At 50.2% G+C, this 25524-nt stretch overlaps 1 protein-coding gene and 1 pseudogene across 8 annotated transcripts in view; both read left to right on the top strand.

Annotated features, from left to right (window-relative positions):
• The window catches only part of ZNF516 (zinc finger protein 516), a 139473-nt gene that overhangs the window by 104107 nt on the left and 9842 nt on the right, over window positions 1-25524 (top strand). For 6 of the 7 annotated variants that reach the window (XM_030925720.1, XM_030925719.1, XM_030925718.1 and 3 more), the window contains exons 3-5: window positions 12500-13948; window positions 22046-22150; window positions 23015-23082. In XM_030925720.1, coding sequence (XP_030781580.1) covers window positions 12500-13948; window positions 22046-22150; window positions 23015-23082 — 1622 coding nt within the window. The remainder of the gene's footprint in view (window positions 1-12499; window positions 13949-22045; window positions 22151-23014; window positions 23083-25524) is intronic. The other variant, XM_030925723.1, reaches the window with a different exon arrangement.
• Window positions 473-2453, top strand: LOC115895456 (annotated as a pseudogene). The gene has a single exon (XR_004055622.1). The product of XR_004055622.1 is annotated as a 60 kDa heat shock protein, mitochondrial pseudogene (transcript).

The raw sequence follows: 25524 nt of genomic DNA, 5'->3' as shown, positions 1-25524 counted from the left end.
GTGCAGGACCCAGGTTGCTCTGTGTCCCTCGTTTCCTTGGAGACTTGGAGACTTGTGGGGTGGCACTGGCAGCCAGGCTGCTTGGCCATCGTCCCAAGGCCTGTCTGGTTCTTCCCTGAAGTCTCCTGGTCCTTGGTGAGCTGAGATGCATCCTGGGCACGTCAGTGCTGCTCTCTGGCTTGGGACTGGCCTCCATGGGTGACCTGCTCCGCCCTGCAACAGGTGTGTGCATTGGGCTGGATCATTAAAGCCACTGGCGTAAACCCCGACACGGGTGTGCCATGGGGACTGAGAAACTGCAGTCATGGTTCCTTGTGGATTTCATTACAGACGTTCATGGCTCGTAATTTGCTGGTAGATTTGCTCGTTCTCATATCAAAGTGACCAGTTTGTGTTCAGTACCCAGCTATCTGGGGTGAGAAATTGGGGAGACAACAGAAAGAGGCCAGTTGTATTAAAAAACCTCAGCGCGCCCCTCACTCGCCGCCGACGACTTGTCTCGCTGCGCGCACGCCCTGCCGCCGCCCCGCAGAAATGCTTCGGTTACCCACAGTCTTTCGCCAGATAAGACCGGTGTCCAGGGTACTGGCTCCTCATCTCACTCGGGCTTATGCCAAAGATGTAAAATTTGGTGCAGATGCCCGAGCCTTAATGCTTCAAGGTGTAGACCTTTTAGCCGATGCTGTGGCCGTTACAATGGGGCCAAAGGGAAGAACAGTGATTATTGAGCAGAGCTGGGGAAGTCCCAAAGTAACAAAAGATGGTGTGACTATTGCAAAGTCAATTGACTTAAAGGATAAATATAAAAACATTGGAGCTAAACTTGTTCAAGATGTTGCCAATAACACAAATGAAGAGGCTGGGGATGGCACTACCACTGCTACTGTACTGGCACGCTCTATAGCCAAGGAAGGCTTCGAGAAGATTAGCAAAGGTGCTAATCCCGTGGAAATCAGGAGAGGTGTGATGTTAGCTGTTGATGCTGTAATTGCTGAACTTAAAAAGCAGTCTAAACCTGTGACTACCCCTGAAGAAATTGCACAGGTTGCTACGATTTCTGCAAATGGAGACAAAGAAATTGGCAATATCATCTCTGATGCAATGAAAAAGGTTGGAAGAAAGGGTGTCATCACAGTAAAGGATGGAAAAACGCTGAATGATGAATTAGAAATTATCGAAGGCATGAAGTTTGATCGAGGCTATATTTCTCCATACTTTATTAATACATCAAAAGGTCAGAAATGTGAATTCCAGGATGCCTATGTTCTGCTGAGTGAAAAGAAAATTTCTAGTGTCCAGTCCATTGTACCTGCTCTTGAAATTGCCAGTGCTCACCGTAAGCCTTTGGTCATAATCGCTGAAGACGTGGATGGAGAAGCTCTAAGTACACTCGTCTTGAATAGGCTAAAGGTTGGTCTTCAGGTTGTGGCAGTCAAGGCTCCAGGGTTTGGTGACAACAGAAAGAACCAGCTTAAAGATATGGCTATTGCTACTGGTGGTGCAGTGTTTGGAGAAGAGGGGTTGACCCTAAATGTTGAAGACGTTCAGCCTCATGACTTAGGAAAAGTTGGAGAGGTCATTGTGACCAAAGACGATGCCATGCTCTTAAAAGGAAAAGGTGACAAGGCTAAAATTGAAAAACGTATTCAAGAAATCATTGAGCAGTTAGATGTCACAACTAGTGAATATGAAAAGGAAAAACTGAATGAACGGCTGGCAAAACTTTCAGATGGAGTAGCTGTGCTGAAGGTTGGTGGGACAAGTGATGTTGAAGTGAATGAAAAGAAAGACAGAGTTACAGATGCCCTTAATGCTACAAGAGCTGCTGTTGAAGAAGGCATTGTTTTGGGAGGGGGTTGTGCCCTGCTTTGATGCATTCCAGCCTTGGACTCATTGACTCCAGCTAATGAAGATCAAAAAATTGGTATAGAAATTATTAAAAGAACACTCAAAATTCCAGCAATGACCATTGCTAAGAATGCAGGTGTTGAAGGATCTTTGATAGTTGAGAAAATTATGCAAAGTTCCTCAGAAGTTGGTTATGATGCTATGGCTGGAGATTTTGTGAATATGGTGGACAAAGGAATTATTGACCCAACAAAGGTTGTGAGAACTGCTTTATTGGATGCTGCTGGTGTGGCCTCTCTGTTAACTACAGCAGAAGTTGTTGTCACAGAAATTCCTAAAGAAGAGAAGGACCCTGCAATGGGTGCAATGGGTGGAATGGGAGGTGGTATGGGAGGTGGCATGTTCTAACTGCAAGACTAGTAGTGCTTTACCTTTATTAATGAACTGTGACAGGAAGCCCAAGGCAGTGTTCCTCACCAATAACTTCAGAGAAGTCAGTTGGAGAAAATGAAGAAAAGGGCTGGCTGAAAATCACTATAACCATCAGTTACTGGTTTCAGTTGACAGAATATATAATGGTTTACTGCTGTCACTGTCCATGCCTACAGATCATTTATTTTGTATTTTTGAATAAAAAACATTTGTACATTCCTGATAATGGGTACAAGAGCCGTGTACCAATGTACTGCTTTCAACTTAAATCGCTGAGGCATTTTTACTACTATTCTGTTAAAATCAGGATTTTAGTGCTTGCCACCACCAGATGAGAAGTTAAGCAGCCTTTCTGTGGGGAGAGAGAATAATTGTGTACAAAGTAGAGAAATATCCAATTATGTGACAACCTTTGTGTAATAAAAATTTGTTTGAAGTTAAAAAAAAACCTCAGCGCACACTCAGTGCACAGGCAGCAGGGGTCTGGGTCGTGACCACAGGTTCACTCTGAGGGACCCGGCGGGACGTTTTGTGTGGGAGGAAGAGCCCAGGTACTCAGAGGTGTTCATGATTTCATGCTTGGTGTTGCATTTGTGTTTCTGTTTTGTTTTGTGTTTCGTTTTAACCAAGAGTGAGAAGCTCTGAAATGATTGCTATGATAAGCGTGAGCAGGGAGGCACACTGCCTCATGTAATAAAACAGCATGCTGCCCACGATCGCTCATGACCACAGGTGAGGCCATGGGACCGAGCCGGACTAGCAGCGAGACTCATACGAAACGGCCTTTTCTCCGGAGTCACCCATCTCCCCCTCAGGTCCCAGGGGTGCTGGCAGTGATGGCTGTGTAAGTGCTCCTCAGAGGGAAATAACTGCTTGCTATTTTTAAAGGTAGAGATTAAGAAATGACAAAACATTTTAAAAAAAAAAAAGTGTGTTTCTACTTTGTACTGCTTAAAAATACCTCTGCAAAAATCAACTAAGTCACAAGGAGTTGAATAGAAAATAAAAACATTGAAGAATACATAAGAAATGAATTACTCCTGTCTGGTTAGCAGTTTTTGGGTCATTTCTATACACAAAACTTAGAACCCTAGAACTGACAGGGGGAGATCATGCTTCCGTGTGCGTGCGCATGGAAGGTCTGTCCCTGCGGAATTCCTGAGAGCTGCCTCCTGCTTTCTGCCTGCCCCTCTCGGTGGCGAGGAATGCACTCTTTATCTCAGATGAACGCTTCTCCCTTGGCCTCCCCTGAAATCTCATTCTCATTGATTTCTGTTCATTTGTCCTGCGTTGCCCAGCCCTCCTCAATCTTGGCTGCAATTAGAATCACCCAGAGATTTTTTTTTTTTTTTTTTTTTTTTGGAGAATGTGCAGGCCACTCCCTCAGAAGCCTGGACCTTAGGCCAAGTTCTGGCCTTGATTAGTTCTTGCCAGCTGTAGCTCGTGACCTTGACAGATGATTCTCGATGCCACCTGCAAGGCTGTCCTGGATGAACTGATTTTCCTGCGTCCATTCAGTGCTCACCAAGTGACATCGGGGTTTGCGGCAGCCCAACCCACCAGCCCCCTGTTTTGGGTGGAACGGTCCACATTCTTGCAGTCATTCTCGTATTACTTGGTTCCCAGAAGTCTACCCCGGGCCTGTTCTGGACGCGCTCTCTCTTGTTCGCTTGCTGCTCTTCCATGTATGGTTCGGAGCCCAGGCTGGGCTCCTGCTGCCTAGTGTGGAGAGAGGACCCTTGGCCAGCCCTGTCCTGGACCTTCCATCTCCGGCTGTTGCTGAGGATGCTTCTGTTGGATCTCAACCCTGAGCCGAGGAACTCGCACTGAGCCTGTGGTCTCCCGGGAGCTTAGGGTCTTTTCCGTGGCCAAAAGTTTTTCTTCTTGCACTTTGTCTTTCCTGATGGGATTTCATCTTGTTAGTTTCAAGCCTTTGTTGCATCTCATCGAGAACTTTTGAGTCTCTGTGCTGCTTTGGTCTCCCTCATCTCTGAGTGTCAGCCCTGGTCCAATAAGCTTGTCCAGTTCCCTTTCCCCATCTGGGGTGTCAATGCACATGATGGCGGCTCATGGGAGGGCCGGCACTGCAGCAACCTCTGAGACCTCCCTCCTTCTGGATCTGAAACAGGTGAGTTCCCTGACCCCTCGCGGGACTTGTCATTTGCTCATTTGCACTCAAACCCCCTTACAGGAGGGGGAGCAAGCAGATGGGCAGGTGCAGGAGCTGGGTGAGTGCGTTTGGGCCCCGGCCCCATGGTAGTCTCTAGACAATTAATGCTGTTTTAGCAGTTGCTATCTGCAGATGGCTAAGTGTTCAACCAGCTCAGTGGCGAATCAGGGTGACAGCCTTTTACACCCTGCCCTCTTGGTACCTGGGTCCTCGTCTGGTGTCCAGGAAGAATTGGGTCATACGGGCTTTGAAGGATGGTGAGTGCAGGGATTTCATTGAATGGTGGAGGTGGTTCTCAGGGGGATGGATGGGGAGCTGGAAAGGGGATGGAGTGGGAAGATGATCTTCCCCTAGAATTCACCTGTCCCACGGCCGACCTCCTCTCTGTCCCCAGCCAAACTCCTCTCAATGTTCAGATGCTCCTTCTCTTCTCTGCCGTGCCGTTTTGCCACGCTGCTAGTCTTCCTGTCTTTTGCTCTTCTGCTCTCGGAGTCTGGGGTTTGGGGTTTCTGTGGGTGCAGGATAGGGAGGCATGGCGGGCCACAAGGCAACATTTGAGTTCGAAAACAGGAATGCCCATTCCCATTTAGGGCCACAGGGTTCCAAGCTTCAGGGTGGGGCCTTTGCCAGGGAACTACTCTCTCCTACCCAATATTTCTCTGTCCCCTGTGTGTATCAGATTCAGGAAAGGCCATTCCTGGGCAGAGGCATTGGGCCTGCTCCCAGCTGACCTCTATGCACTGTACCCAGCCATGTGCTCCTTCCTGTCCCCAAGACTGTCAGGGAGAGAACAGGTCCATGCCTGCTTCAGCCTCCCATATTACCAGCTTAGTAATCCTCTGAAAAAAGAAAATCACGTTATATAGTTGATGCGCTTTTGCGTGACTGTTTTTTTTTTCTTTTTTCTTGCCAAATCTGGGATATAATGTATTGAAACGATTTGTATTTTATACACCTACCCCAGCACCTACCCCAGCACCCAGAATTGATCTCATTTACTTCTGCAGCAGGTCAGTGGCAGAGCGTGTGCGGACCTGTGCTGGTGTACCTGCGGGCTGCCTCCCTTTCTGTTCAGTGCCTTCAGTCCTGCCAATGTACAATGTGTTGGGAAAGCAAAGTATGTGTGAGGCATCTAAGAATCATCCCGTAGGTTACTAAACTGGCCTAGGTGTGGTGCATGGATGTGCCACGTCTCTGCAAAGATTCTTCCTGTTCTGTTATCGTGGTGGGGTGCCTGGAAGAAGTGTGCATTTTGTGCACATGTCTGACCTGAGCTGATGTGGCTGAAATGAGAGGGGCTGTGGGCTTGTCCCGTGGTGGCCGTGTCCCAGGAACTGAGTCCTCGTGGATGACAGAGCCTTCAGAGGGGCGGGGCACGGGCCTGCCAGGTGGCCGGGGCTCCGACGATGGGTTCTGGTCTCAGGGCAGCAGGTGTCCGATCAGCCTGTGCCAAGAGATCAGTCCAGTGAGATTCTGGATTGTTATGGGTTCCTCATGCCCTCAGCAGGTTTTTTCCTGTGGGAAGGATGTGGTAACATAATTGTTAGCTGAAACTGGTTGCTGAAATTGTAGAATAAGATATTTAAGATGTTTGGCTGCATAATGAAAATGACATGTGTGGGTAAAATTGTCAGTCACAGAACTGGAAAATCTTCAGAAGTCAAGCTCTCTTATCTGTTAGAAAGGAAATCGTGATAAGGTTGAAAAATTTAGAACCAGATAAAAGTCCTCATACAAATCTCTGTACATGCAGTTGTTCATTAAGCAGCCCTTCTGGTAGTTCTGATGCCATTTGTAGGTTGGGAGGTGAGAAGTTTTATTCCTAAGGCTCCTTAGAATTGTGGTCGCTTAACTAAATTCGTCTTCTAAAAAAGCATCAAGCTTTCTTCCCTGTATAATCTTAATATTGTGGAATTTTACCTTTTCTTAACCTTTATAAAAGTAGTGCCATTTTCTCCCCTCCTCCCTCACCTCCCGTCCCCTCTTCCTTGTCAGCCTAAAGTTGAATCACAGATGTCACTGATGAATGTGATGCTTGCAATTACCTGTTCATTCCCTTCTCACTCCCTGTTAATATGCAGGGGAGCCCCCGGTGTTGAGCTCAGGCTGTGCCATGAACTTGACTGCAGGCGGGTCCAGCAGCTGTGCCGAGTGGGGAGCCTGCCTGCAGTCACCCTGTGTGTTCAGCAAAGCCAAGCCCAGCAAAGCACCACAGCTCCCAGTCCCCAGGCGCGGCCTCTAATCTTCACTTAGAAACCCAGAGAGGCTCGGTGGGCAGACAACCCTTTCTGTTCATGGAATTAACTAAATTGTATCTGTTATGGATGGAAACAAATAATGGTTTTTATGAAGCCCAATATAGAGGGGGCAGAAATGGGAAAAATCTTTATTTTAAACACTTAAGAAGTTAGGCAAGAAAAGCGTCTTGCAGAGGGAGCGTGGGGGTGCATTTCAGGAGGAAGTTGGGTTTTGGAGGCGCTGCTTTGTAGGAGTAGCAGCTCAGGAAATAGGCTGGAGGATGTGCTGTTAGTGCACAGAGGGCATGAGGGTCCTGGTGCCGGGGCCAGCGCTGCGACCTGCAGGTGGACAGCCTGGGAAGGAGAGAGAGGCGACTGCTCCCGTGGGGGTACAGCTCCCGGGGGTGGGGTGCAGCAGTACCCTAGACGCAGGGCCTGGTTCTTCAGCATCACCAGAGCCAGGTGCAGACCCAGACTTGGCTGCCCATTGCACCTCCTGGAGTAATAGCCAGCAGGGCGCTCCTGGGGTCCTGTTTATTTTGCAATGAAGAAGAGAGGCACAAATGTACCCTCAGAGTGAAGTGTCTTAAAAACCCATGGAAAACTGAAAACAAGATGAGCAGGCAGCCCCAGAGCAGCCACAAGCGCGGAAGGGGAGAACCTCAGCGTGGCTGCGTGGCTGCAGACTTCCTTTTGTTATGTATATTTTACTACAATAATCATAAAAGCAATTAAGCGAAAGGGAAGTAACTTTTTTTTTTTTTTTTTTTTTGAGACGGAGTCTCACTCTGTCGCCCAGGCTGGAGTGCAGTGGCCAGATCTCAGCTCACTGCAAGCTCTGCCTCCCGGGTTCACGCCGTTCTCCTGCCTCAGCCTCCCGAGTAGCTGGGACTACAGGCGCCCGCCACCTCGCCCGGCTAGTTTTTTCTATTTTTTAGTAGAGACGGGGTTTCACAGTGTTAGCCAGGATGGTCTCGATCTCCTGACCTCGTGATCCGCCCATCTCGGCCTCCCAAAGTGCTGGGATTACAGGCTTGAGCCACCGCGCCCGGCCGGGAAGTAACTTTTTATACAAAGTGCCCTCACCGCATGTCTGTGCTTTTGAGGGCGATTATGTACGTTGAAGATGTTGCCTCAGGGACTTCAGACAGTGCAAGTCCGCCACTCCCTGGGCCCTGTGTGCAACTCTTGTCCATGGTGTGCGGAGCCAGCCAGGCCAGGGCCAGCTTGGGATGCAGTGGAGTCACCCAAGACCTGCTCCGTGTTTGTGTTTCCAAGACACATCAGGAAGGTCCTGCTTAGAAAGGAACCCGGGAGCCCCCGGTGTGTTTGGGCCAAGGGCAGAGCGGCCGGTGTTGCCATCCATGGCATACGCGTGCACACTCAGTCGTGAACCACGTGCGCCTTCCCCAGGGCTGCTCGGACCCGGCTGGTTGCTCGGACCCGGCTGGCTCCTCCTGGCGCATGCTTCCGTGCACCCAGAGAGCATGGGGTGCGTGTTGGAGATCTTGCTCCTTCTGCACAGGGCCGCTGCCAGGCCTTTCTGAGCCAGTCTTCCCTCTCTCTGGTGTGTACCCTCGGCACCGCGGTTAGGGTTAGAGGCAGCCATCTGTGCAAGGCCACGCTGTGCTCAAATCAGCACCGCTCTCTTTCCTTTGTTTAATTCTAATAAAGTGCCCGGTGAGCACTGCCACCAAGGGGCTGTCAGACTGGCAAGGACTGAGGAGCAGAAGTGCTTTTTCCTGCAGACCTTCTCCCTTCGTGGCGTGGCAGCCACAGAACCAGGCATTTCTTCAACCAGGCAGCCAGAGCCCCCTTCCCCAGACCCTTTTCTAGCTGAGTTCTTCCGTTTCAGCATCAGGGCCCCTGAAACATCAGAAGCCACCTACGCCGAGTCCCAATTGTGGAGGCGGGGGGTGCGTGGGAGCGGTGGAGGAAGGTGTGGGAGCTGTGGAGGGGGGGTGCGTGGGAGCGGTGGAGGAAGGTGTGGGAGCTGTGGAGTGGGGGAGTGTGGGGGCCGTGGAGGGGGGTGTGGGAACCGCGGAAGGAGGGAGGGGTGGGGGCCATGGAGAAAGGTGTGCGGACTGTGGTGGGGATGTCGGAGCCGTGGAGGGGGGTGTGGGAACTGCGGAGGGAGGGAGGGGTGGGAGCCGTGGAGGGGGTGTGGGGGGCCAGGGAGGAAGGAGGGTGCGTCATGGTGGGGCCCATGGAGGAAGGAACGCGGGCTGTGGTGGGGGCGTGGGGGCCGTGGAGGGGATGCAAGTGTGTCTGTGCCTGCTGCCACCTGTAGGGGTGTCCTGAGGAGGCCCGTGTGTCAGTGCTGGCGCGTATTTCTCTGGGAGGTTCACCTCGCATGTGAGGAGGGAATGCCGCTGTGCTCCACACGAGAATGAGGAGTGTAGAGAAAAGGGATAAATGAAGTCAGAATGGCACTCAGGAACCTAGGAACAGCGGATGGGTGTCGTGGTCCCCTTGGGCCGCCTGGGAGGCCCCTTGTCTTAGTTTTGCTTTGACCTGGCTGTAACGAAACCTTGGCAGTAAGGAAACCTTGGCTGTGTTACGTGGCAGCACTTTGCCAGGCCCACTGGACTTGACAGTAGTTTATTCCCGTGATTGGAGGTCCCTGGAGGGTCGTTGTCAACGGCACTGGGTCCAGGAGCCAGGGACGAGGGGCGAAGCTGGCTGTTCTGGGGCTTTCTGATGACGAATGCAGGGAGCGCTTGGGCCTGCGCCTGTCTGCACACCAAGGCCTGAGGCCCGATCAGGAGCTGGCTAGAGGCTCTGCTGTTTCAGTGGCCCTGATCCTGTAGCTGAAGAAACCTCGGCTAGAAGGGAGTCTGGGGAAGAGGGTCCTGGCTCCCTGGCTGAGAAGGTGCTTGGTTCCTTGTTGCTGAGGATCTTTCACCTCTCCAGTTAGCCACATGTTTTCTCCTTGGAAAGGAAGGAGGTCCTTGGAAAGCTGTTCAGTCTGTCTGCGAATAGCTTCAGTTTCTCGCCCCCTGCCCCTCCACGTGTGGTCATGCTTCTCTCCCGCCCTCCTGGGGTGGCCTGGGACTCTGTGCAGGGTCTGTGTGTTCCTGAGGCATTTTGCCATTCACTCCCGACCGGTGACTTCGATCACTTGGGCTAGGCCATTCACTTTTTTTTTTTTTTTTGAGATGGAGTCTTGCTCTGTTGCCCAGGCTGGAGTGTGGTGGCGTGATCTTGGCTCACTGCAGCCTCCCCCTCCCAGGTTCAAGCGAATCTCCTGCTTCAGCCTCCCGAGTAGCTGGGATTACAGGCACATGCCATCATGCTTGGCTAAGTTTTGTGTTTTTAGTAGAGATGGGGTTTTGCCATGTTGGCCAGGCTGGTCTCGAACTCCTGGCCTCAAGTGATCCCGCCGCCTTGGCTTCCCGAAGTGCTGGGATTGTGGGTCTGAGCCATTGTGCCTGACCAGATTATTCACTTTTAGTTTATTACTCAGTGTCTTGGACAGAAGTACTGGAAGTCCTGGGTGATGTTTTATGATCCTTTTGGGGAACATTTTGGAAGCCTTGACAGTCGTGCTTTGAAAACCCCACAGATGTACAGGGGCAGATTACACAGCCGCATTGTTTCAACTTACAAACTCCAGAGTAGTCTTGAACATGTGTGTTCAGAAATCTTTATTCCTTTACTGTGGGGAAAACTAGATCTCTCCCTGCCAGATGTTGCTGTTTTTGAATATTTAGAAATGAATTGAATGTACTGAGCACCAGTCTGACTTAAAGGCTAACATTTCCTCTTTCTTGTACTTAATTCCGAGTAAAGTCCACGTTTTTATCCGTGGTGCATCCTAGCGCTGCCCAGTCTCCTTTCTCATACCAGTGTCTGCATATTGACAGACTCATATACCTGACTTCATTGATTTTTTTGTTTTAAAATTTATTTTATCATCATTATTACTATTATTTTTTAAGATGAAGTCTTGCTCTGTTGCCCAGGCTAGATAGAGTACAGTGGTGTGATGTCAGCGTGTGATGTCAGCTCACTGCAACTTCTGCCTCCTGGGTTCAAGCGATTCTCCTGCCTCAGCCTCCAGGAGTAGCTGGGATTTCAGGCGCATGCCACCACACCTGGCTAATTTTTGCATTTTTAGCAGAGATGGGGTTTCACCAAGTTGGCCAGGCTGGTCTTGAACTCCTGACCTCAGGTGACCCACCCACCTTGGCCCCCCATAGTGCTGGGATTGCAGGCATAAGCCACTGTGTCTACCCTGACTTTATTTAAATATTAGCCTTTAGGAGCCCCTAGGAGTTGGATAGTTTTTTCTTCCTTTGTTTCATCTCCTCATCAATTCTGCCGATCAGCCCTTACTGCTGACATTTTTGTACATGGACATATCCTTTAACATTGCGTATGAATTGCACATGAACTGCCCACTAATTGAAAACCAGCCTTTGTTACTGTGTCCCTCAGATCTGGGCAGGTGCCTTCAGTGACAGATGCTGTCTGACCTTGATGAAGAGCCCCTTGGAATAGGTTGTTACAGTGTGATGGGATTCCTAAGTGTTGTCTCCGAATATATACTTAGAACGTTTTAGAGGAACATTCTGAGTTAGCAGTTCCCTCCATTCTACTGAATGTTAAAAATCTCTGAAAATCGTATTTGAAAACCAAGAACACGGGGCCTTGTCGTCGTACGTGGACACCCACTGAGACATGGCCGTGAGAGACTGCAGACGGCGGCTGGGTGGGAAAGAATCTTGTGTTTCGTAGTTCAGAGAGTTTTAAGATATCCAGAAACATTTGTACTGCTGCCCAGTTTCGATGTCTAGATTTAAATAAACCCAAGGCCATAAATGCAAAACATAAAACCCAATTTTTGTTACCCCGTGTTGTGTCCACTTGCAGTACATACAGTCTCTTCTGACTTTGGAAAAGCCTTAACACCTCCGAGCCCAGCCCACACCTCGGCTGTGTTTCTCCCTGTCACACGCATTCCTTAGGTAAAGTGGGAGGGTTCTGACCACACCATCCCTTCCCACCGCAGAGTTCATCCCAGACTGTGGCTCAGACACACACTCCGTCAAGGCCGGACCATCAGGGGCGCAGAGCTTGGGGGTGGAACCCCAGGCTCATTTCTCCTGGGCAGCCCACAAGTGGCGGCATAGAGGTGGAGAGCATGGCTGCCCTTTGCTCATGCGCCTCTGGGAGACCTTGGGGCATCACGGTTCTGGGCTTGAGAACTGGACCTCACAGGAGAGATGCGTAGGGAGGGAGCCCTACGGCTGAGGTGAAGGTGGTCGGTAGCCTGGTGGTTTTGGAGGCAGACGCTGGGGTTCTTTGGACGGAGTAAGCTGTTACCCTAGCCTGCTTCTGTGACTGTGGGCTCCACCCAACTTCTCTGGTTTTCTTACCCTGCAATGAATGATTGTGAAGATTCCACAAGAGCCCTAAATGTAGAGTTCCTTGTTCCTTGAAAGTTATACAAACCTTATACTGCTGTGAACAATTTATTATTTTCCTGAGTTTTAATATGCCAGTCACCCTCTGTTAACTAGGGACAGCACAGTTACGTGTAACTAGATACACCACTGCTATTGTATTTTTTTCCCTGGGATCTTTCGGGTCATTTAAATTGAGAAAAGAAACCCTGCCCGACTCAGCCTCCTTTTGTTCTTGTCTGGGTGGCTCCTCATGGATTTTATGAGACCCCCCCAGACTCAAGGGTGGTTTGTCCTGCTGAAGACAGATGCGCTTGGAATGTGCTGTAGCTGTACGTGCCCTGTGTCTTGCTGTGTTCTGATGAGAAATGGTAACTTCCCATTTCATATTTTGCCTCCTCTAGGGGGACAGCCACGCCGCTGCTGCTTTTCTGAAGAGGTGACTTCGACCGAGCTCTCCAATGGAGACCAGAGTCACAAGCTGGGAGATAACGCCTCGGAAAGAGACACCGGCGAGTCCAAGGCGGGGACCGCAGCTTCTGTGTCCATACTTGAAAACAGTAGCAGAGAGACTTCTAGAAGGCAAGAGCAGCACAGATTTTCTACGGACTTAAAAATGCCAGCATTTCACCCCAAGCAGGAGGTGCCCGGCCCTGGTGATGGTGTGGAGTTCCCTTCCAGTACGGGAGCGGAGGGCCAGACGGGTCACCCTGCAGAAAAGCTGTCCGATTTGCACAACAAGGAGCACTCTGGGGGAGGGAAGCGGGCGCTGGCCTCAGACCTCGTGCCGCTGGATTTAAGTGCGAGGTCGACGCGGGATGACCCCAGCAATAAGGAGACAGCCTCCTCCCTGCAGGCGGCTCTAGTCGTTCACCCGTGTCCTTACTGCAGCCACAAGACCTACTACCCCGAGGTCCTGTGGATGCACAAACGCATCTGGCACCGCATCAGCTGCAACTCCGTGGCTCCCCCGTGGATTCAGCCCAACGGTTACAAAAGCATCAGAAGCAATTTGGTTTTCCTTTCCCGGAGCGGACGCACGGGCCCCCCGCCTGCCCTCGGTGGCAAAGAATGCCAGCCTTTGCTCCTTGCTCGGTTCACCCGCACTCAGGTGCCAGGGGGGGTGCCAGGGCCCAAAAGTGGCTCTTCTCCCCTGGGAGTGGTCACAAAAGCCGCTAGCATGCCTAAGAATAAGGAGAGCCATTCCGGAGGTCCCTGTGCTCTGTGGGCGCCCGGCCCCGACGGGCATCGACAGACCAAACCCTGTCATGGCCAGGAGCCACATGGCGTGGCCGCACAGGGGCCCCCGGCCAAGCCCAGGCAGGAGGCTAGCTCCAAACCGGTGCCTGCCCCCGGTGGCGGGGGCTTCAGCAGGAGTGCCACCCCCACGCCCACCGTCATCACCCGGGCTGGCGCGCAGCCCTCGGCTAACAGCAAGCCCGTGGAGAAGTTTGGGGTCCCCCCAGCGGGGGCTGGCTTTGCCCCCACAAGTAAGCACAGTGCCCCGGACTCCCTGAAAGCCAAATTCAGCCCTCAGCCTCAGGGTCCACCTCCTGCCAAGGGCGAAGGGGGCGCTCCTCCTCTACCTCCCCGCGAGCCCCCTTCGAAGGCGGCCCAGGAGCTGAGGACTCTGGCCACCTGTGCGGTGGGGTCCAGGGGCGACGCGGCCTTGCAGGCCCAGCCCGGCGTGGCTGGGGCGCCCCCCATCCTACACTCCATCAAACAGGAGCCGGTGGCCGAGGGGCATGAGAAGCGCCTGGACATCCTCAACATCTTTAAGACGTACATTCCAAAGGATTTGGCGACCCTCTACCAGGGCTGGGGTGTCAGCGGCCCTGGGCTGGAGCACAGAGGTAAGATGTGCGGGCCCCCTCTTCCCCGGGCCACATGGGACCTCAGAGCCACCCCTGGAAGGCCAGGGCTGGTGCCCACCTGCCTGCCCATGGCCTCTGAGGACAGAGCCAGCCTGCCCCATCCCACTGCTGAGCTGAGAGCCACTCCCTTGCCCTGGCCCAGGAGCACAGCAGATGGGAACAGCCCTCCCAGGCTCCACCTCTGCTCTGCCCGGGAACGCCTGCCTGGGGTTGGTGGCCCTCTGCATGCTGGACCTGGGAGGAGGTCGCCAGCCCCGCACGGCTTCCTTCCTGCTGAGAGGACGTTTCCTCCACACCGACATTCCGCAGGAGCAGGCAGATGTGATTGCACTTCACGTGTTTGTCATTTTAAACAGAATCCGTAGATGTTCATTGTCCTGTCTCTCAAAAGACAAGAATGTTTATTTAGTGTGATTAAGTTTTATTTATTTTTTTTTTTTTTTTTTTTTTTGAGAAGGAGTCTCACTCTGTCACCCAGGCTGGAGTGCAGTGGCCAGATCTCAGCTCACTGCAAACTCCGCCTCCCGGGTTTACGCCATTCTCCTGCCTCAGCCTCCCGAGTAGCTGGGACTACAGGCGCCCGCCACCTCGCCCGGCTAGTTTTTTGTATTTTTTTAGTAGAGACGGGGTTTCACCGTGTTAGCCAGGATAGTCTCGATCTCCTGACCTCGTGATCCGCCCGCCTCGGCCTCCCAAAGTGCTGGGATTACAGGCTTGAGCCACCGCGCCCGGCCGGCAAGTTTTATTTTTATATATCTACAATTTAAAAAACACCTATTTAGTCTTCTAGTATTAGTAAGCAAAGCCTTGCAGAGGATGGATGTACCATGTAAAGTCTGGAGAATGGGATTTGTGCAAAAATTCCTGAAAAAAATACTTGGAAAGGGTTGTCTTCGCTTCTCCCTCTGCCTTAGTATTGCCGTGTAACAGTAACACTGAGAAGGAATTGCTTTCCTCCTGCCTCTCCGGTGCGCGCCCCACCCTGCATGCGGCACCATGTTCTGGAACATAAATTGAAGGTTACTCTTACTTAATGTCCAGAACTCGAAGATACCCAAGTTCTGTTAAAAACCAAAACAAAACAGAGTCTCAGTTCATTACCTGGGAAGTCCTAACCGTGCTTTGTTAGAATTGTTCATTGTGGCTGGGTGCGGTGGCTCATTCCTGTAATCCCTGTACTTTGGGAGGCCAAGGTAGGCGGATCACGAGGTCAGGAGTTCAAGACCAGCCTGGCCAAACAGTGAGAGACATCATCTCTAACTAAAAACACAAAAATTAGCTGGGCATGGTGGCGGACACCTGTAATCCCAGCTACTTGGGAGGCAGAGGCAGGAGAATCGCTTGAACCCAGGAAGCGGAGGTTGCGGTGAGCAGAGATCACGCCACTGCACTCTAGCCTGGGTGACAGAGTGAGACTCCATCTCAAAAATATATATATAAATAAATAAATAATAAACCATCGTAAGCCTGCGGTTTCTTAAAGTGGTTACCATTAGAAATGGCCTCTGAGAGCCAGGGCTGCAAACTCCAGGCAGCTGGCAGGACTGTCAGGGGCATGGTTCTGGGTCTGGGAGTTGAGATGTCAGCAGTGAGCCTCCCCAGATCCACTGTGGGACAATGTCCCAGTGGGTGCTGGGGTCGTCACCTGCTGAGCTCCTGGCTTAGACTGGGGTTTCAGAGCCAGCCTAGATCCGTGACCTGCCAGGGCCGTCTTGGCATGAGGGATGTTCACCCCAGGTGTTTTCCAGTAGGAGACATCACAGGTCTGCTGCCTTCTTAACAGATTTGCCAGCGAAGGCCTTCCTCCAGCCGACCTTGTTCCATTAGCCCGCTGAGCGCTTGTGAACTTTTTAGGATGAGGCCGAGACCCGGACACCCGAGGGTCTCGTGAGATGTGTTGGGCTGAGGTGTGACTCGGGAGTGGGGGTCCCTGAGGCGTGGTCTTAGATCCTTATCTCTTCTCCCCGCCCGTGTGCTCTGGGTGGACAGTGTAACCTGAGGAGGCTGTCGTGGGTGGGAAGTGCGGCACAGTGCCATGTGGATTGATGGCTTTACTTTTTCCATGTTCAGTTAAAGTGAGTAAGTTCCCTCAGCCTCAGCAGGGTTTCTCAATCATGTAGATCATTTGCTGCAAAGTGAAGAACAAGTTTGTTGGTGGCCTTTTGACGTGATGCCAGCCTCAATTCTGGAGATGTGGGTTTTCTTGGAACCCAAAGCAGAGAAGGCTGAGTGGTGAGGGTTCTGCTGTCATGGATGCTGGGTGTTCCTGGCTGCACCTTGCCCACTCTGTCCTTCCCCTGGTGGCTGCTTCCCAGCAGAGCAAGGGGGGTTTGACGCCCGCTTAGTCCACCTGACTCGTAATTTAGTCACGCGCTCACAGCCTGCACACACCCTAAGTTCTAAACCTGCCAGCTTACACCTGGAAAGGGGCATCCCCAGTTTTTAAAAGGCCTTTGAGCTGCCCTATGGGTGGCATAGTTGCTGTTTCTAAGAAAGTAGAAGTGAGTTTTAAGGTAAGGATTTGAAATTTCGGATGATAGAATTTGAAGTCCAAAATAGGCTGAACTATTCCCTTTTCTTACAGACATCTTTAAAAATAAATGGTTCCAAGGCCTTTTTTTTTTTTTTTTTTTTTTGTGGAAAGAGAGAGGTTAAATATTTATTTTCCATATGTGAAAAATACTAGTCATAAAGCACATGGGCTCATCTTGGGTTATTTATTCTTATAATGTACACATTGAGACATAGTGTGAGTCAGCAAATTTATGGTTTCTAAGTCTACTCTAAATTGGATTTCTTAAGGGAAGTGCTTTCACCTTTTTGATCTTAAAATACACCTGTTAGTAGGTACGTTATTAGGATCCTGGCTTCCCAGGTATCGAGTACCTGAGGTCAGCCTGTCTAGATACTCGGTCAGCGCACCTGAGAAGTGCTGAGCATCTCCAGATGGGACGCCTCCGGTGAGGGGCTCGGCACCTCCTGGGCCCCTAGCTTTGGTGAACTTCCCTTGCCTGCAGGTCTCTGTGTTGAAGCCATCAGAACAAGCTGAGAGCTCTTCTATGTGATAGTCCTTTAAACCTTCAGACACTTGTCTCTTGTCTTTCCTGGACCTGCCATCCCTGTTCTGCATCCATCCTCTGCCTGGTCTCCGGGGCCTTCCCATCTATCCTCTACCTGGTCCCCAGGACCTTCTGTGTCCATCTTCTACCTGCTCTCCGGGGCCTTCCCATCCATCCTCTGCCTGGTATCCAGGGCTTTCCCTGTCCATCCCTACCTGCTCTCTGGGGCCTTCCCATCCATCCCCTGCCTGGTATCCAGGGCTTTCCCTGTCCATCCCTACCTGCTCTCTGGGGCCTTCCCATCCATCCTCTGCCTGGTTTCTGGGACCTTCCCCCTTCATTCTCTACGTGGTCTCTGGGGCCTTCTGTGTCTATCCTTCTACCTGATCTGTGGGGCCTTCATGTCCATCTTCTACCTGGTCTCCAGGGCCTTCGCTGTCTGCTCTCTACCTGTTCTCCGGGGTCTTCACGTCCACTCTCTACCTGGTCTCCATGGCCTTCCCTGTCCACTCTGTAGCTGGTCTCCAGAAACTTCACATCCATCCTCTACCTGGTCTCCGGGACCTTCTTTGTCTATCCTCTGTCTGGTCTCCGGGACCTTCTTTGTCTATCCTCTGTCTGGTCTCCGGGACCTTCTGTGTCCGTCCTCTGCCTGCTCTCCGGGGCCTTCCCATCCATCCTCTCTCTGGTCTCCGGGACCTTCCCCATCCATTCTCTACCTGGTCTCCAGGGCCATCACGTCCACTCTCTACCTGTTCTCTGGGTCTTCACGTCCACTCTCTACCTGGTCTCCATGGCTGTCCCTGTCCACTCTCTAGCTGGTCTCCAGGAACTTCACGTCCATCCTCTGCCTGGTCTCCGGGACCTTCTTTGTCTATCCTCTGCCTGGTCTCCGGGACCTTCTGCGTCCATCCTCTACCTGGTATCCAGGGCTTTCCCTGCCCATCCTCTACCTGTTCTCCGGGGCCTTCCCATCCATCCTCTGCCTGGTCTCCGGGGCCTTCCCCACTTCTCTACCTGGTCTCCGGGGCCTTCACGTCCACTCTCTGCCTGGTCTCTGGGGCCTTCTGTGTCCATCCTTCTACCTGGTCTCTGGGGCCTTCACATCCATCCTCTGCCTGGTCTCCAGGGCCTTCGCTGTCCACTCTCTACTTGGTCTCTCGGTCTTCACGTCCACTCTCTACTTGGTCTCCGGAGTTTTCACGTCCACTCTCTACCTGGTCTCCATGGCCTTCCCTGTCCACTCTCTACCTGGTCTCTAGGGCCTTCACGTCCATCCTCTGTCTGGTCTCCGAGACCTTCCATATTTCCTTTCTCCTTACTTGAATGTTTGTTTCTGACGCCCTTAAAGTGTTGTAGCCAGAAGGAAACCCAGCAACTTTGGTGTGGTCAGACTATTGGAAAGGTGAACAGAACACTCGTGTTGCCTGTTACAGAGACTCGATTTCTGTTAGTGCAACCCAGGAAATCTGTGCAGCCTAGATTTCCTTTTTTGAGTGTTACTGAATACTGCAGTAACTACACTTTCTTAGGACTTTTTTCTTCCACTTGTTTCTGTTCAGCTGTTTATTTTTTGTGGTATACCTGTAGTTGATTTTTGAGTCATGAATCTAGAATCTTGTTTCATTCCTCCCTTGGTCAAATTGGTCTTTTTGACGTGTCTTAATATCTGTACGTTCTGGTCTTCTCTCCTCACTCCACGCATTTGTTACGTGTCTGCTAGGTGGGTGTTGTCTGCAGATCTAAAGGTCACATCTTTCCTGTGCGTGGTCATTGATTACATCTATTGCCGTAGCATCATTTTGTAGTTTGGGGAGGTAGAAATATGCAGAACAGAACGGTCTCAGAGAACAGGAAGTCATCTCGTTTACATGCAATAGTTTTGGGTGCTGGAAGTGTGATTCTGTGATTTTGCAGTGGACATGTTCCATTTATACAGAGAACATGGCTATTGCAGGAGGCCTCTAAGACAGGTTTTATTCAGAAGTTAGGAAACGGGAGTCTCAGAGACTTGCCTGCCCCGCACATGTGTTTGGGTGATGTTTCTGTAGATAGGAAGAGTCTAAAATCTCTACCCAAACAGTAAGGAAAGAGCTATTGCTACCTCCTTTACGGGATCCTTGACCATTTAAGAAGAAAAACCCACTGCGTTTTCTGTAATCATGGTACAGTGTGACTGCCAAGTCTGTGCACATACAGGAACAGAACATAAATGACCTACTGCTACAATAGTAATAAAATCATACATGATCTGTGTTTTCAGACCTTTTGGCCAGCCTAGATGATCTGATACTATGAATCTTAGAATAAAATTTGAAGCTAATAAAATAATTCCAGATAAAATAGATGGTATTTCTTATTAGGACTTATAAATAGTCGTTTATACCAAGGAGGCCTTCATATTACGGTGATGAAAGCTTTACACTTCCTTGCAGTCTGATGTCTCTTTGTAGCATCTTTTTCATCTCCTCTTTCTCTATGGAGAGCACAGCACCACATAATGACACACAACGTTGCAGGACTGGGTGACCCGCTCTGAAGTTCGCCGGGCCTTTTTCTGTCACTGTTAAGTCCGCTTTCCAAACACAACCTGAATTTCTAGGTGAGAACATTTGAGCTGCGTGCTCACCGGGTGGTCTTCGTTCAAGTGGAGTTCGTCACCTTTGTGATTAACTCGGAATGTTGGGGTAGCTTGGGCATAATATTGTTGGCCGTAAGGGCAAGTGCCCTGTCTTTAAAAAGTAAAGAGAAAGTGATATGGTGAAGTGGGTGGGAAAACCACATGTGTGCGTGCACGTGTGAGTGTGTGCGCCTGCGTGAGTGTGTGTGCACGCGTGCTCATGCACCCTTAATTCAAGGAAATAAGCACAGGTGAGCGGGAGGGCTGTCCGTGTTTTCTCTGTTGCTCATTTGGATAGGAAATAGCTACCATAATTACTTGAAAAAAGAATGAGAATGACTTCGTTTTTGAAAGTTCTGAATGTTAGATGACATTGCATGTCGTCATCATTAGTCAGTATTCTGTGTAGGCATGGTCAGATTCCACCTGCAGATGCAGTCTAGATGGTACCTGGGAAAATCCAGACAACCGAAGTATCCAGAAATTGTTTCATAGGAACTCCACTGGGTGGTGTTTCTAGTGTAAATGAATGGGGGAACAAAATAGCTTAAAAAATCTCTTCTTCCTACCTTTCTTTCCTTCCTTCTTTTGTTTCTGCCCCTCTTTCCCTCCCTCCCTTTTCTCTCCCTTCCCTTCCCCTCCCTTCCCCTCCCCTCCCCTCCCCTCCCCTCCCCTCCCTTCCCCTCCCCTCCCTTCCCTTCCCCTCCCCTCCCCTCCCTTCCCTTCCCCTCCCCTCCCCTCCCCTCCCTTCCCTTCCCCTCCCCTCCCCTCCCTTCCCTTCCCCTCCCCTCTCCTCTTTTTTTCCTTTTTCCTTTTTCTTTCTTTGAAGACAGAGTCTCACTCTGTCACCTAGGCTGGAGTACAGTGGTGTGATCTCAACTCACTGCAGCCTTGACCTCCTGAGCTCAAGTGATCCTCCCACCTCAGCCTCCTGAGTAGCTAGAAACAGGCATGCACCACTCGCCTGGATAGCTTTTACTTTTTTAGTAGAGATGAGGCCTCTCACTCTGTTGCCCAGGCTGGTCTTGAACTCCTGGGCTGAAGTGATCCTGCCACTTTGGCCTCTCAAAGTGCTGGGATTACAGGCGTGAGCCACCGCAGCTGGCCCCTGGTAACTTGAGTGCCGGTTGAAATGTTTCTTCTTACTCCTTTTGCGTATGTAAGGCAGTGGGAATATTGAGTAGTCAATGGCTAAGGTGTTAAATTTCTCTGATTCATGTTAATGATGTGTCATTTAAGAAATTTGACAAGATGTGCCTCACAGTTCGTGCATTGCTTTATTGTTTCCATAAACGTGATCTATAGTGTAAACATGATTTTATGTTTTTACCTATTGAGCTACTCTGAATTAGGGTGAGAGAAACAGTATTGAAGATTTGTTTTCAACCAGTGTGACTAAGGTGCCTTTTGTCATTCTCTTCACTTGCTGTTCACACTCAGGTGTCAGCCTTTAGATACATAAAACCTCAGCTGCGTAAAGCAGCTTTTTAAAAAAATTACTGCAACAGGTGCGACTTTTTCTAGTTATTATTATTATTTTTTCCTACTGAGTTACTATTGCACGTGATAGTGACTCTCACAGCCAGAGAAATGTCTTTGGAGCTACCAGCACGTGGAAAACAAGCCTTTTCTTCAGAGAGAAAAGGTGTGCAGACAAATAAACACTCTCTGCATCCCTTTCTAATAAAAGCCGTGTGGCTTTTTGGATCAGAAGGAAACACAAAGCCCAGCCTTTGAGTACAGGGATGTGGCATGATCTTTGGGGAGAAGGTGGGACTTGGGGACTTCCGACCTTGCCGATGGCCAGCAAGTGCACGCACCTTGGGGGCTGCTGCCTGGTGCTTGCAGGTGTCTCCTCCCTTCTGCTGGGGGTGGCCGCCTCAGAGCCACCCAGGCAGGCAGGAGAGAGGGCCAGAGGCGGGGCCGCCGTGTGGCTGCACTCACTCTGTGTGGGTCTCCCAGGGTCACGGCGGGCTCTGGTCCCGCTCACTTCCTGTTTTCCATGAGCCTTGTCTCTGTCACGCTGGTGTCACTCTGATTTGCCGGATGAGCCACTTGACAGAGCTGGGTGATGGCTGGGCCCAGCCTGCAGATGCTCGGAGCCGCACAGCCGGACGTGCAGCCTGGCGGGCGCCTCCCGTCCCGGGGAGCGGTTTTTAATTCGCTGTAATTTATGCATCCTTGCAGTCCTGAGAGTGCCTGGCCTGTCAGCAGAGCCGAGATGAAGGCTGACAGTTGTCACCAGGGCCTGAAGGGAGCCTCACATGATGACACATTAGACAGACTAATGATGTTTTCCTCTCGCTTCCCTCTCGCTCTCCTGCCTCCTCACCTCAACGCCAACCCCACCACGGCCCTGCCACCGCCACTGCCACTACCATCACCTCGCCACCGCAGGGACACTCCGGACGCAGGCCCGGCCAGGAGAGTTCGTCTGCATCGAGTGCGGAAAGAGCTTCCACCAGCCTGGCCACCTCAGGGCCCACATGCGGGCACACTCAGGTATCGCCCTCCCGCCCAGCTGTCCCCAAGGGAAGTAGAGGAAGAGGGGTCTCTTCTGTCAGTGGCTTGACCATTCGCAGCCAGGGAGATACTGAGATTTCAGCCCCTACCAGCTCGGGGGGCCCTGCCATCTGCCTCCAGGATCGTATACCGGCCGTCCCCACTCCACACCTGAAATGGCTTTTTTTGGTATCCATGTGCCATGTGGTTTAATTTGAGATAAACCTGTTTGCAAATGTTCCATTTTAATTAGAGAGTAACTGACTCCTCAAAAATGAATATGCTAATAAATGGCATTGCCACCAGCACACATTTAATCAAAGTACCCTTTTAGCACAGCGTAGGCATGGTTTTGTGTCCTCGCTGGCACTGACTGGACTCTGTGGGATATACCTGGGCCCCTTTTTACCTGGCAGGATGTACTGCAAAATCCCTCAGCCTTTATGTAGAGAGCTTGCACCCGATCAGGCTGGAAACTGTCAGGACGGGGCATTAGAGAGATGGGGAGACGAGGTTCTCTATCAGGACTGTGAAGGATGCACACAGAAGCTGGTCTGATGCAAGATGACACAGGCCAAATGGTAAGTAATGCAAGAAGAGGGTCCCTTACACACACACCGATAATTAATGTTGTCAGTGATTGCTTTTTTCAGCAGCGAGGTCTGAATTAAAAAGGGCAGTGGCCCCAGGCAGCCATTATCACAGTCTCTTACTGTAAGTGTTCCGGTAAATTGGTATTTTCCAGCCACAGGCTAGGCGCTGGTGTCTTTTTTTGTGAAAGTACTTAATCTGTAATGGACTCATTTAATGTGCACGTCCTGAAGCTCACACGCTCATCTGTTAACAAACCCCTTGTTCCCACAGTGGTGTTTGAGTCCGATGGACCCCGGGGTTCTGAAGTTCACACCACCTCTGCAGACGCCCCCAAACAAGTAGGTCTCATGATGAATTGGATGTCTGGGTTTTGATGCAGTAGCTGGGAAAGGTACACCATGATGCTCATCGCTGAAGCGTGACCTTCTTTTTGTTTTTTTTTTTCACTAGATGTGTAAATAATCCTATACACTTTCTTGGAACGTGACCCTTTGGGGCCGTCTGTGGGTCCCCGCACAGAAGCCCTCCCAGCTGGGTGGTGCAGGGTCTAGGTGCACACAGCTGGTTGTTGGTTGTGTTGGGGAGGAGGAAGTCAGGACAGACTGGCGGTGACTGCAAACACTAGAAACTCACTTTTTCCAAGATGGTTTTGGATATGAGTTTGCTTGAAAACAAATGATGGCTAACCTCCTTGAGGAACATTATTTTTGTGTTATTCTGTAAGAAAAGTTTCACGTGCAGCGTGGTGTCTTGCGGCGTTGTGCTTTGTTTCTTGGATTACGAACACGACTGGCATGGCCGGAGTGCCTGAAAGTAGCTGTGTGCCTGTGCCCGTGATGCACCATTCCATCCAGGTGTGACTTGTGTGCATACACCACTCAGTATACACGGAGTGTGCAGGACCCTTGCGTCAGCACGCGGTTCTGAGTCCTGCTCTAAAGTAGTGAGGCGCCCACAGCCCGCAGAGGGTATCCTGCATTCTTTCAGGGTGAGGGTGTGTGTCTTCATTGCTCTCCCATTTTGCCCTCGGAGGACGTCATACCCGTGTTGCACAAGCATTCTCTAAATAGCATTCTGGCTTTCTCCAAAGACAAACGCTCCCCTTTGTCATTGAGGAAAGAGTTTCTTTGCCATGAGTGTCAAGCCTTGTCTGGGTGGTGGAATTCCGTGTGTGTCCCCTGCCCTGACAAATCGAATTGTCTGTGGGATTCCTGGTTGCTGGTGAGGATGAGGGTGATTAAGACCTCCGAGGGATCTCAAGACTCAGTATGATCTAGTGAGATCTCAGAGGAAACTCGAGATCATTCTAGTTTATTCTAGTTTATTTCTGGAGGAAAAAGGTGTAAGAGGCATGAAATGACTTCACCAAGGGCCCACTGCTAATTGGTGATTGAGCTGTGCTGGATGTCGAATTGACATGATCTGATTAGGGATTTCGTTTCCTTTTTTCTATTGCCTTGGTAGAATTTCTGTGTGTTGTTAAAGGCCTTTGCTTCATGTATTGTTGACAAAAAGCCTTGCCATTTATTACAGGTTTTAAATAATTAGCTTCTGCCTTTCTTAATAAAACCCATAGTTACCCACTACTATGACAACTTATGAAATAAATAAAACATCTTACTGAAAACAGAATGAAAAGATTTCCAAATGCGTGACCTCCACTGCAGTTAGGAAGCGTTGTCCTTTTTAACAGAAATAAAACCCTCTTGCCACAAACAGTCACCGTAATGTGTTTGTGGGATGTAGTAACAGCAAGGTCATGCCGTAATTGAGAATTACAAGTTAATGTTACAACTGGAGCGAGTCCTAAGTGTTCCTGCTTGCACAGGTGACCCGTTAAACCCACCAAAGGCCTGGCTTTTGGGTAGGAATGTTTGACAGGGGCGGGAAGCCAGGCCAGGCGAATCTATGAACAAGTTGGTGAGATTCTTCAGGAATGCATGTCAGTGTTATTTGCTGTCTATTAATTCTGCCTAAGCCCCTTTGAAAAGCTCTTGTCCCAGGGAGAAGTAGGAGATCAAAAAGCAAATCATGTAGACTGTATTTTCAATAATTTCTGTGTTACTTATTGGTTATGCTGGGAGTTTATAATAATTGTTACTCATTCCTGATTCTGATACAGAAAAGTTGTAGTTACATCATTGTCTTTGTCTCTCTAGATTAAAATGTTGTTATTTTATACTTCACACCAGCTAACCTCTTAGTTTCGAGTTTACAGTAACTCAATATCGTGGTCTGAGTTAATGTGTCTTTTGGACTTAGCGTGTGTATTCACTCTTGGTGTGGAGATCTCAGTGGGCCAGCTTCCCTTGCATTTGTAGGACAGTGGCAGTTCAGGCCTTGGCATTAAAACTGAGCTAGATTTGTATGCGTCTCCTGCTGTGGCAGCTGGTTTGTTAAATTCCGTATCTGAGATCATGGCCTCTGATAGTACTTTTTGTCTTTCATTACATTTAAAGTAGCTTTGGTGATTTACCACTGAATACTCTGGTTCTCTAAGGAAATTCCATTTTCCTTAACGTACTTTGGAACTCTATCTTCAAGCATTCCCATACAGATGTGTTGCGTAGGATAATTGCAAAACACATCAGTAATAGCTAGAGGTTTAAATCCTAGGGTTCTTTATTCTTACCCTGTAGTTCTTACTGTTTACGGAAATCACAGTAGCTGTGTTAAATTTAGAATACCTTATAGATTTATAGAAAAATACTCTGTAGTTATGTATGGTCTGGAATGTGATTCATACTTACCAGTCACATTCTTTTTCATATGGAGAGTGC

Source organism: Rhinopithecus roxellana, chromosome 21, assembly GCF_007565055.1.
Source record: "Rhinopithecus roxellana isolate Shanxi Qingling chromosome 21, ASM756505v1, whole genome shotgun sequence".
Lineage (NCBI taxonomy): Eukaryota > Metazoa > Chordata > Mammalia > Primates > Cercopithecidae > Rhinopithecus > Rhinopithecus roxellana.
Note: the sequence above shows the minus strand (reverse complement) of the source record. Positions and strands in the feature narration are given on the sequence as shown.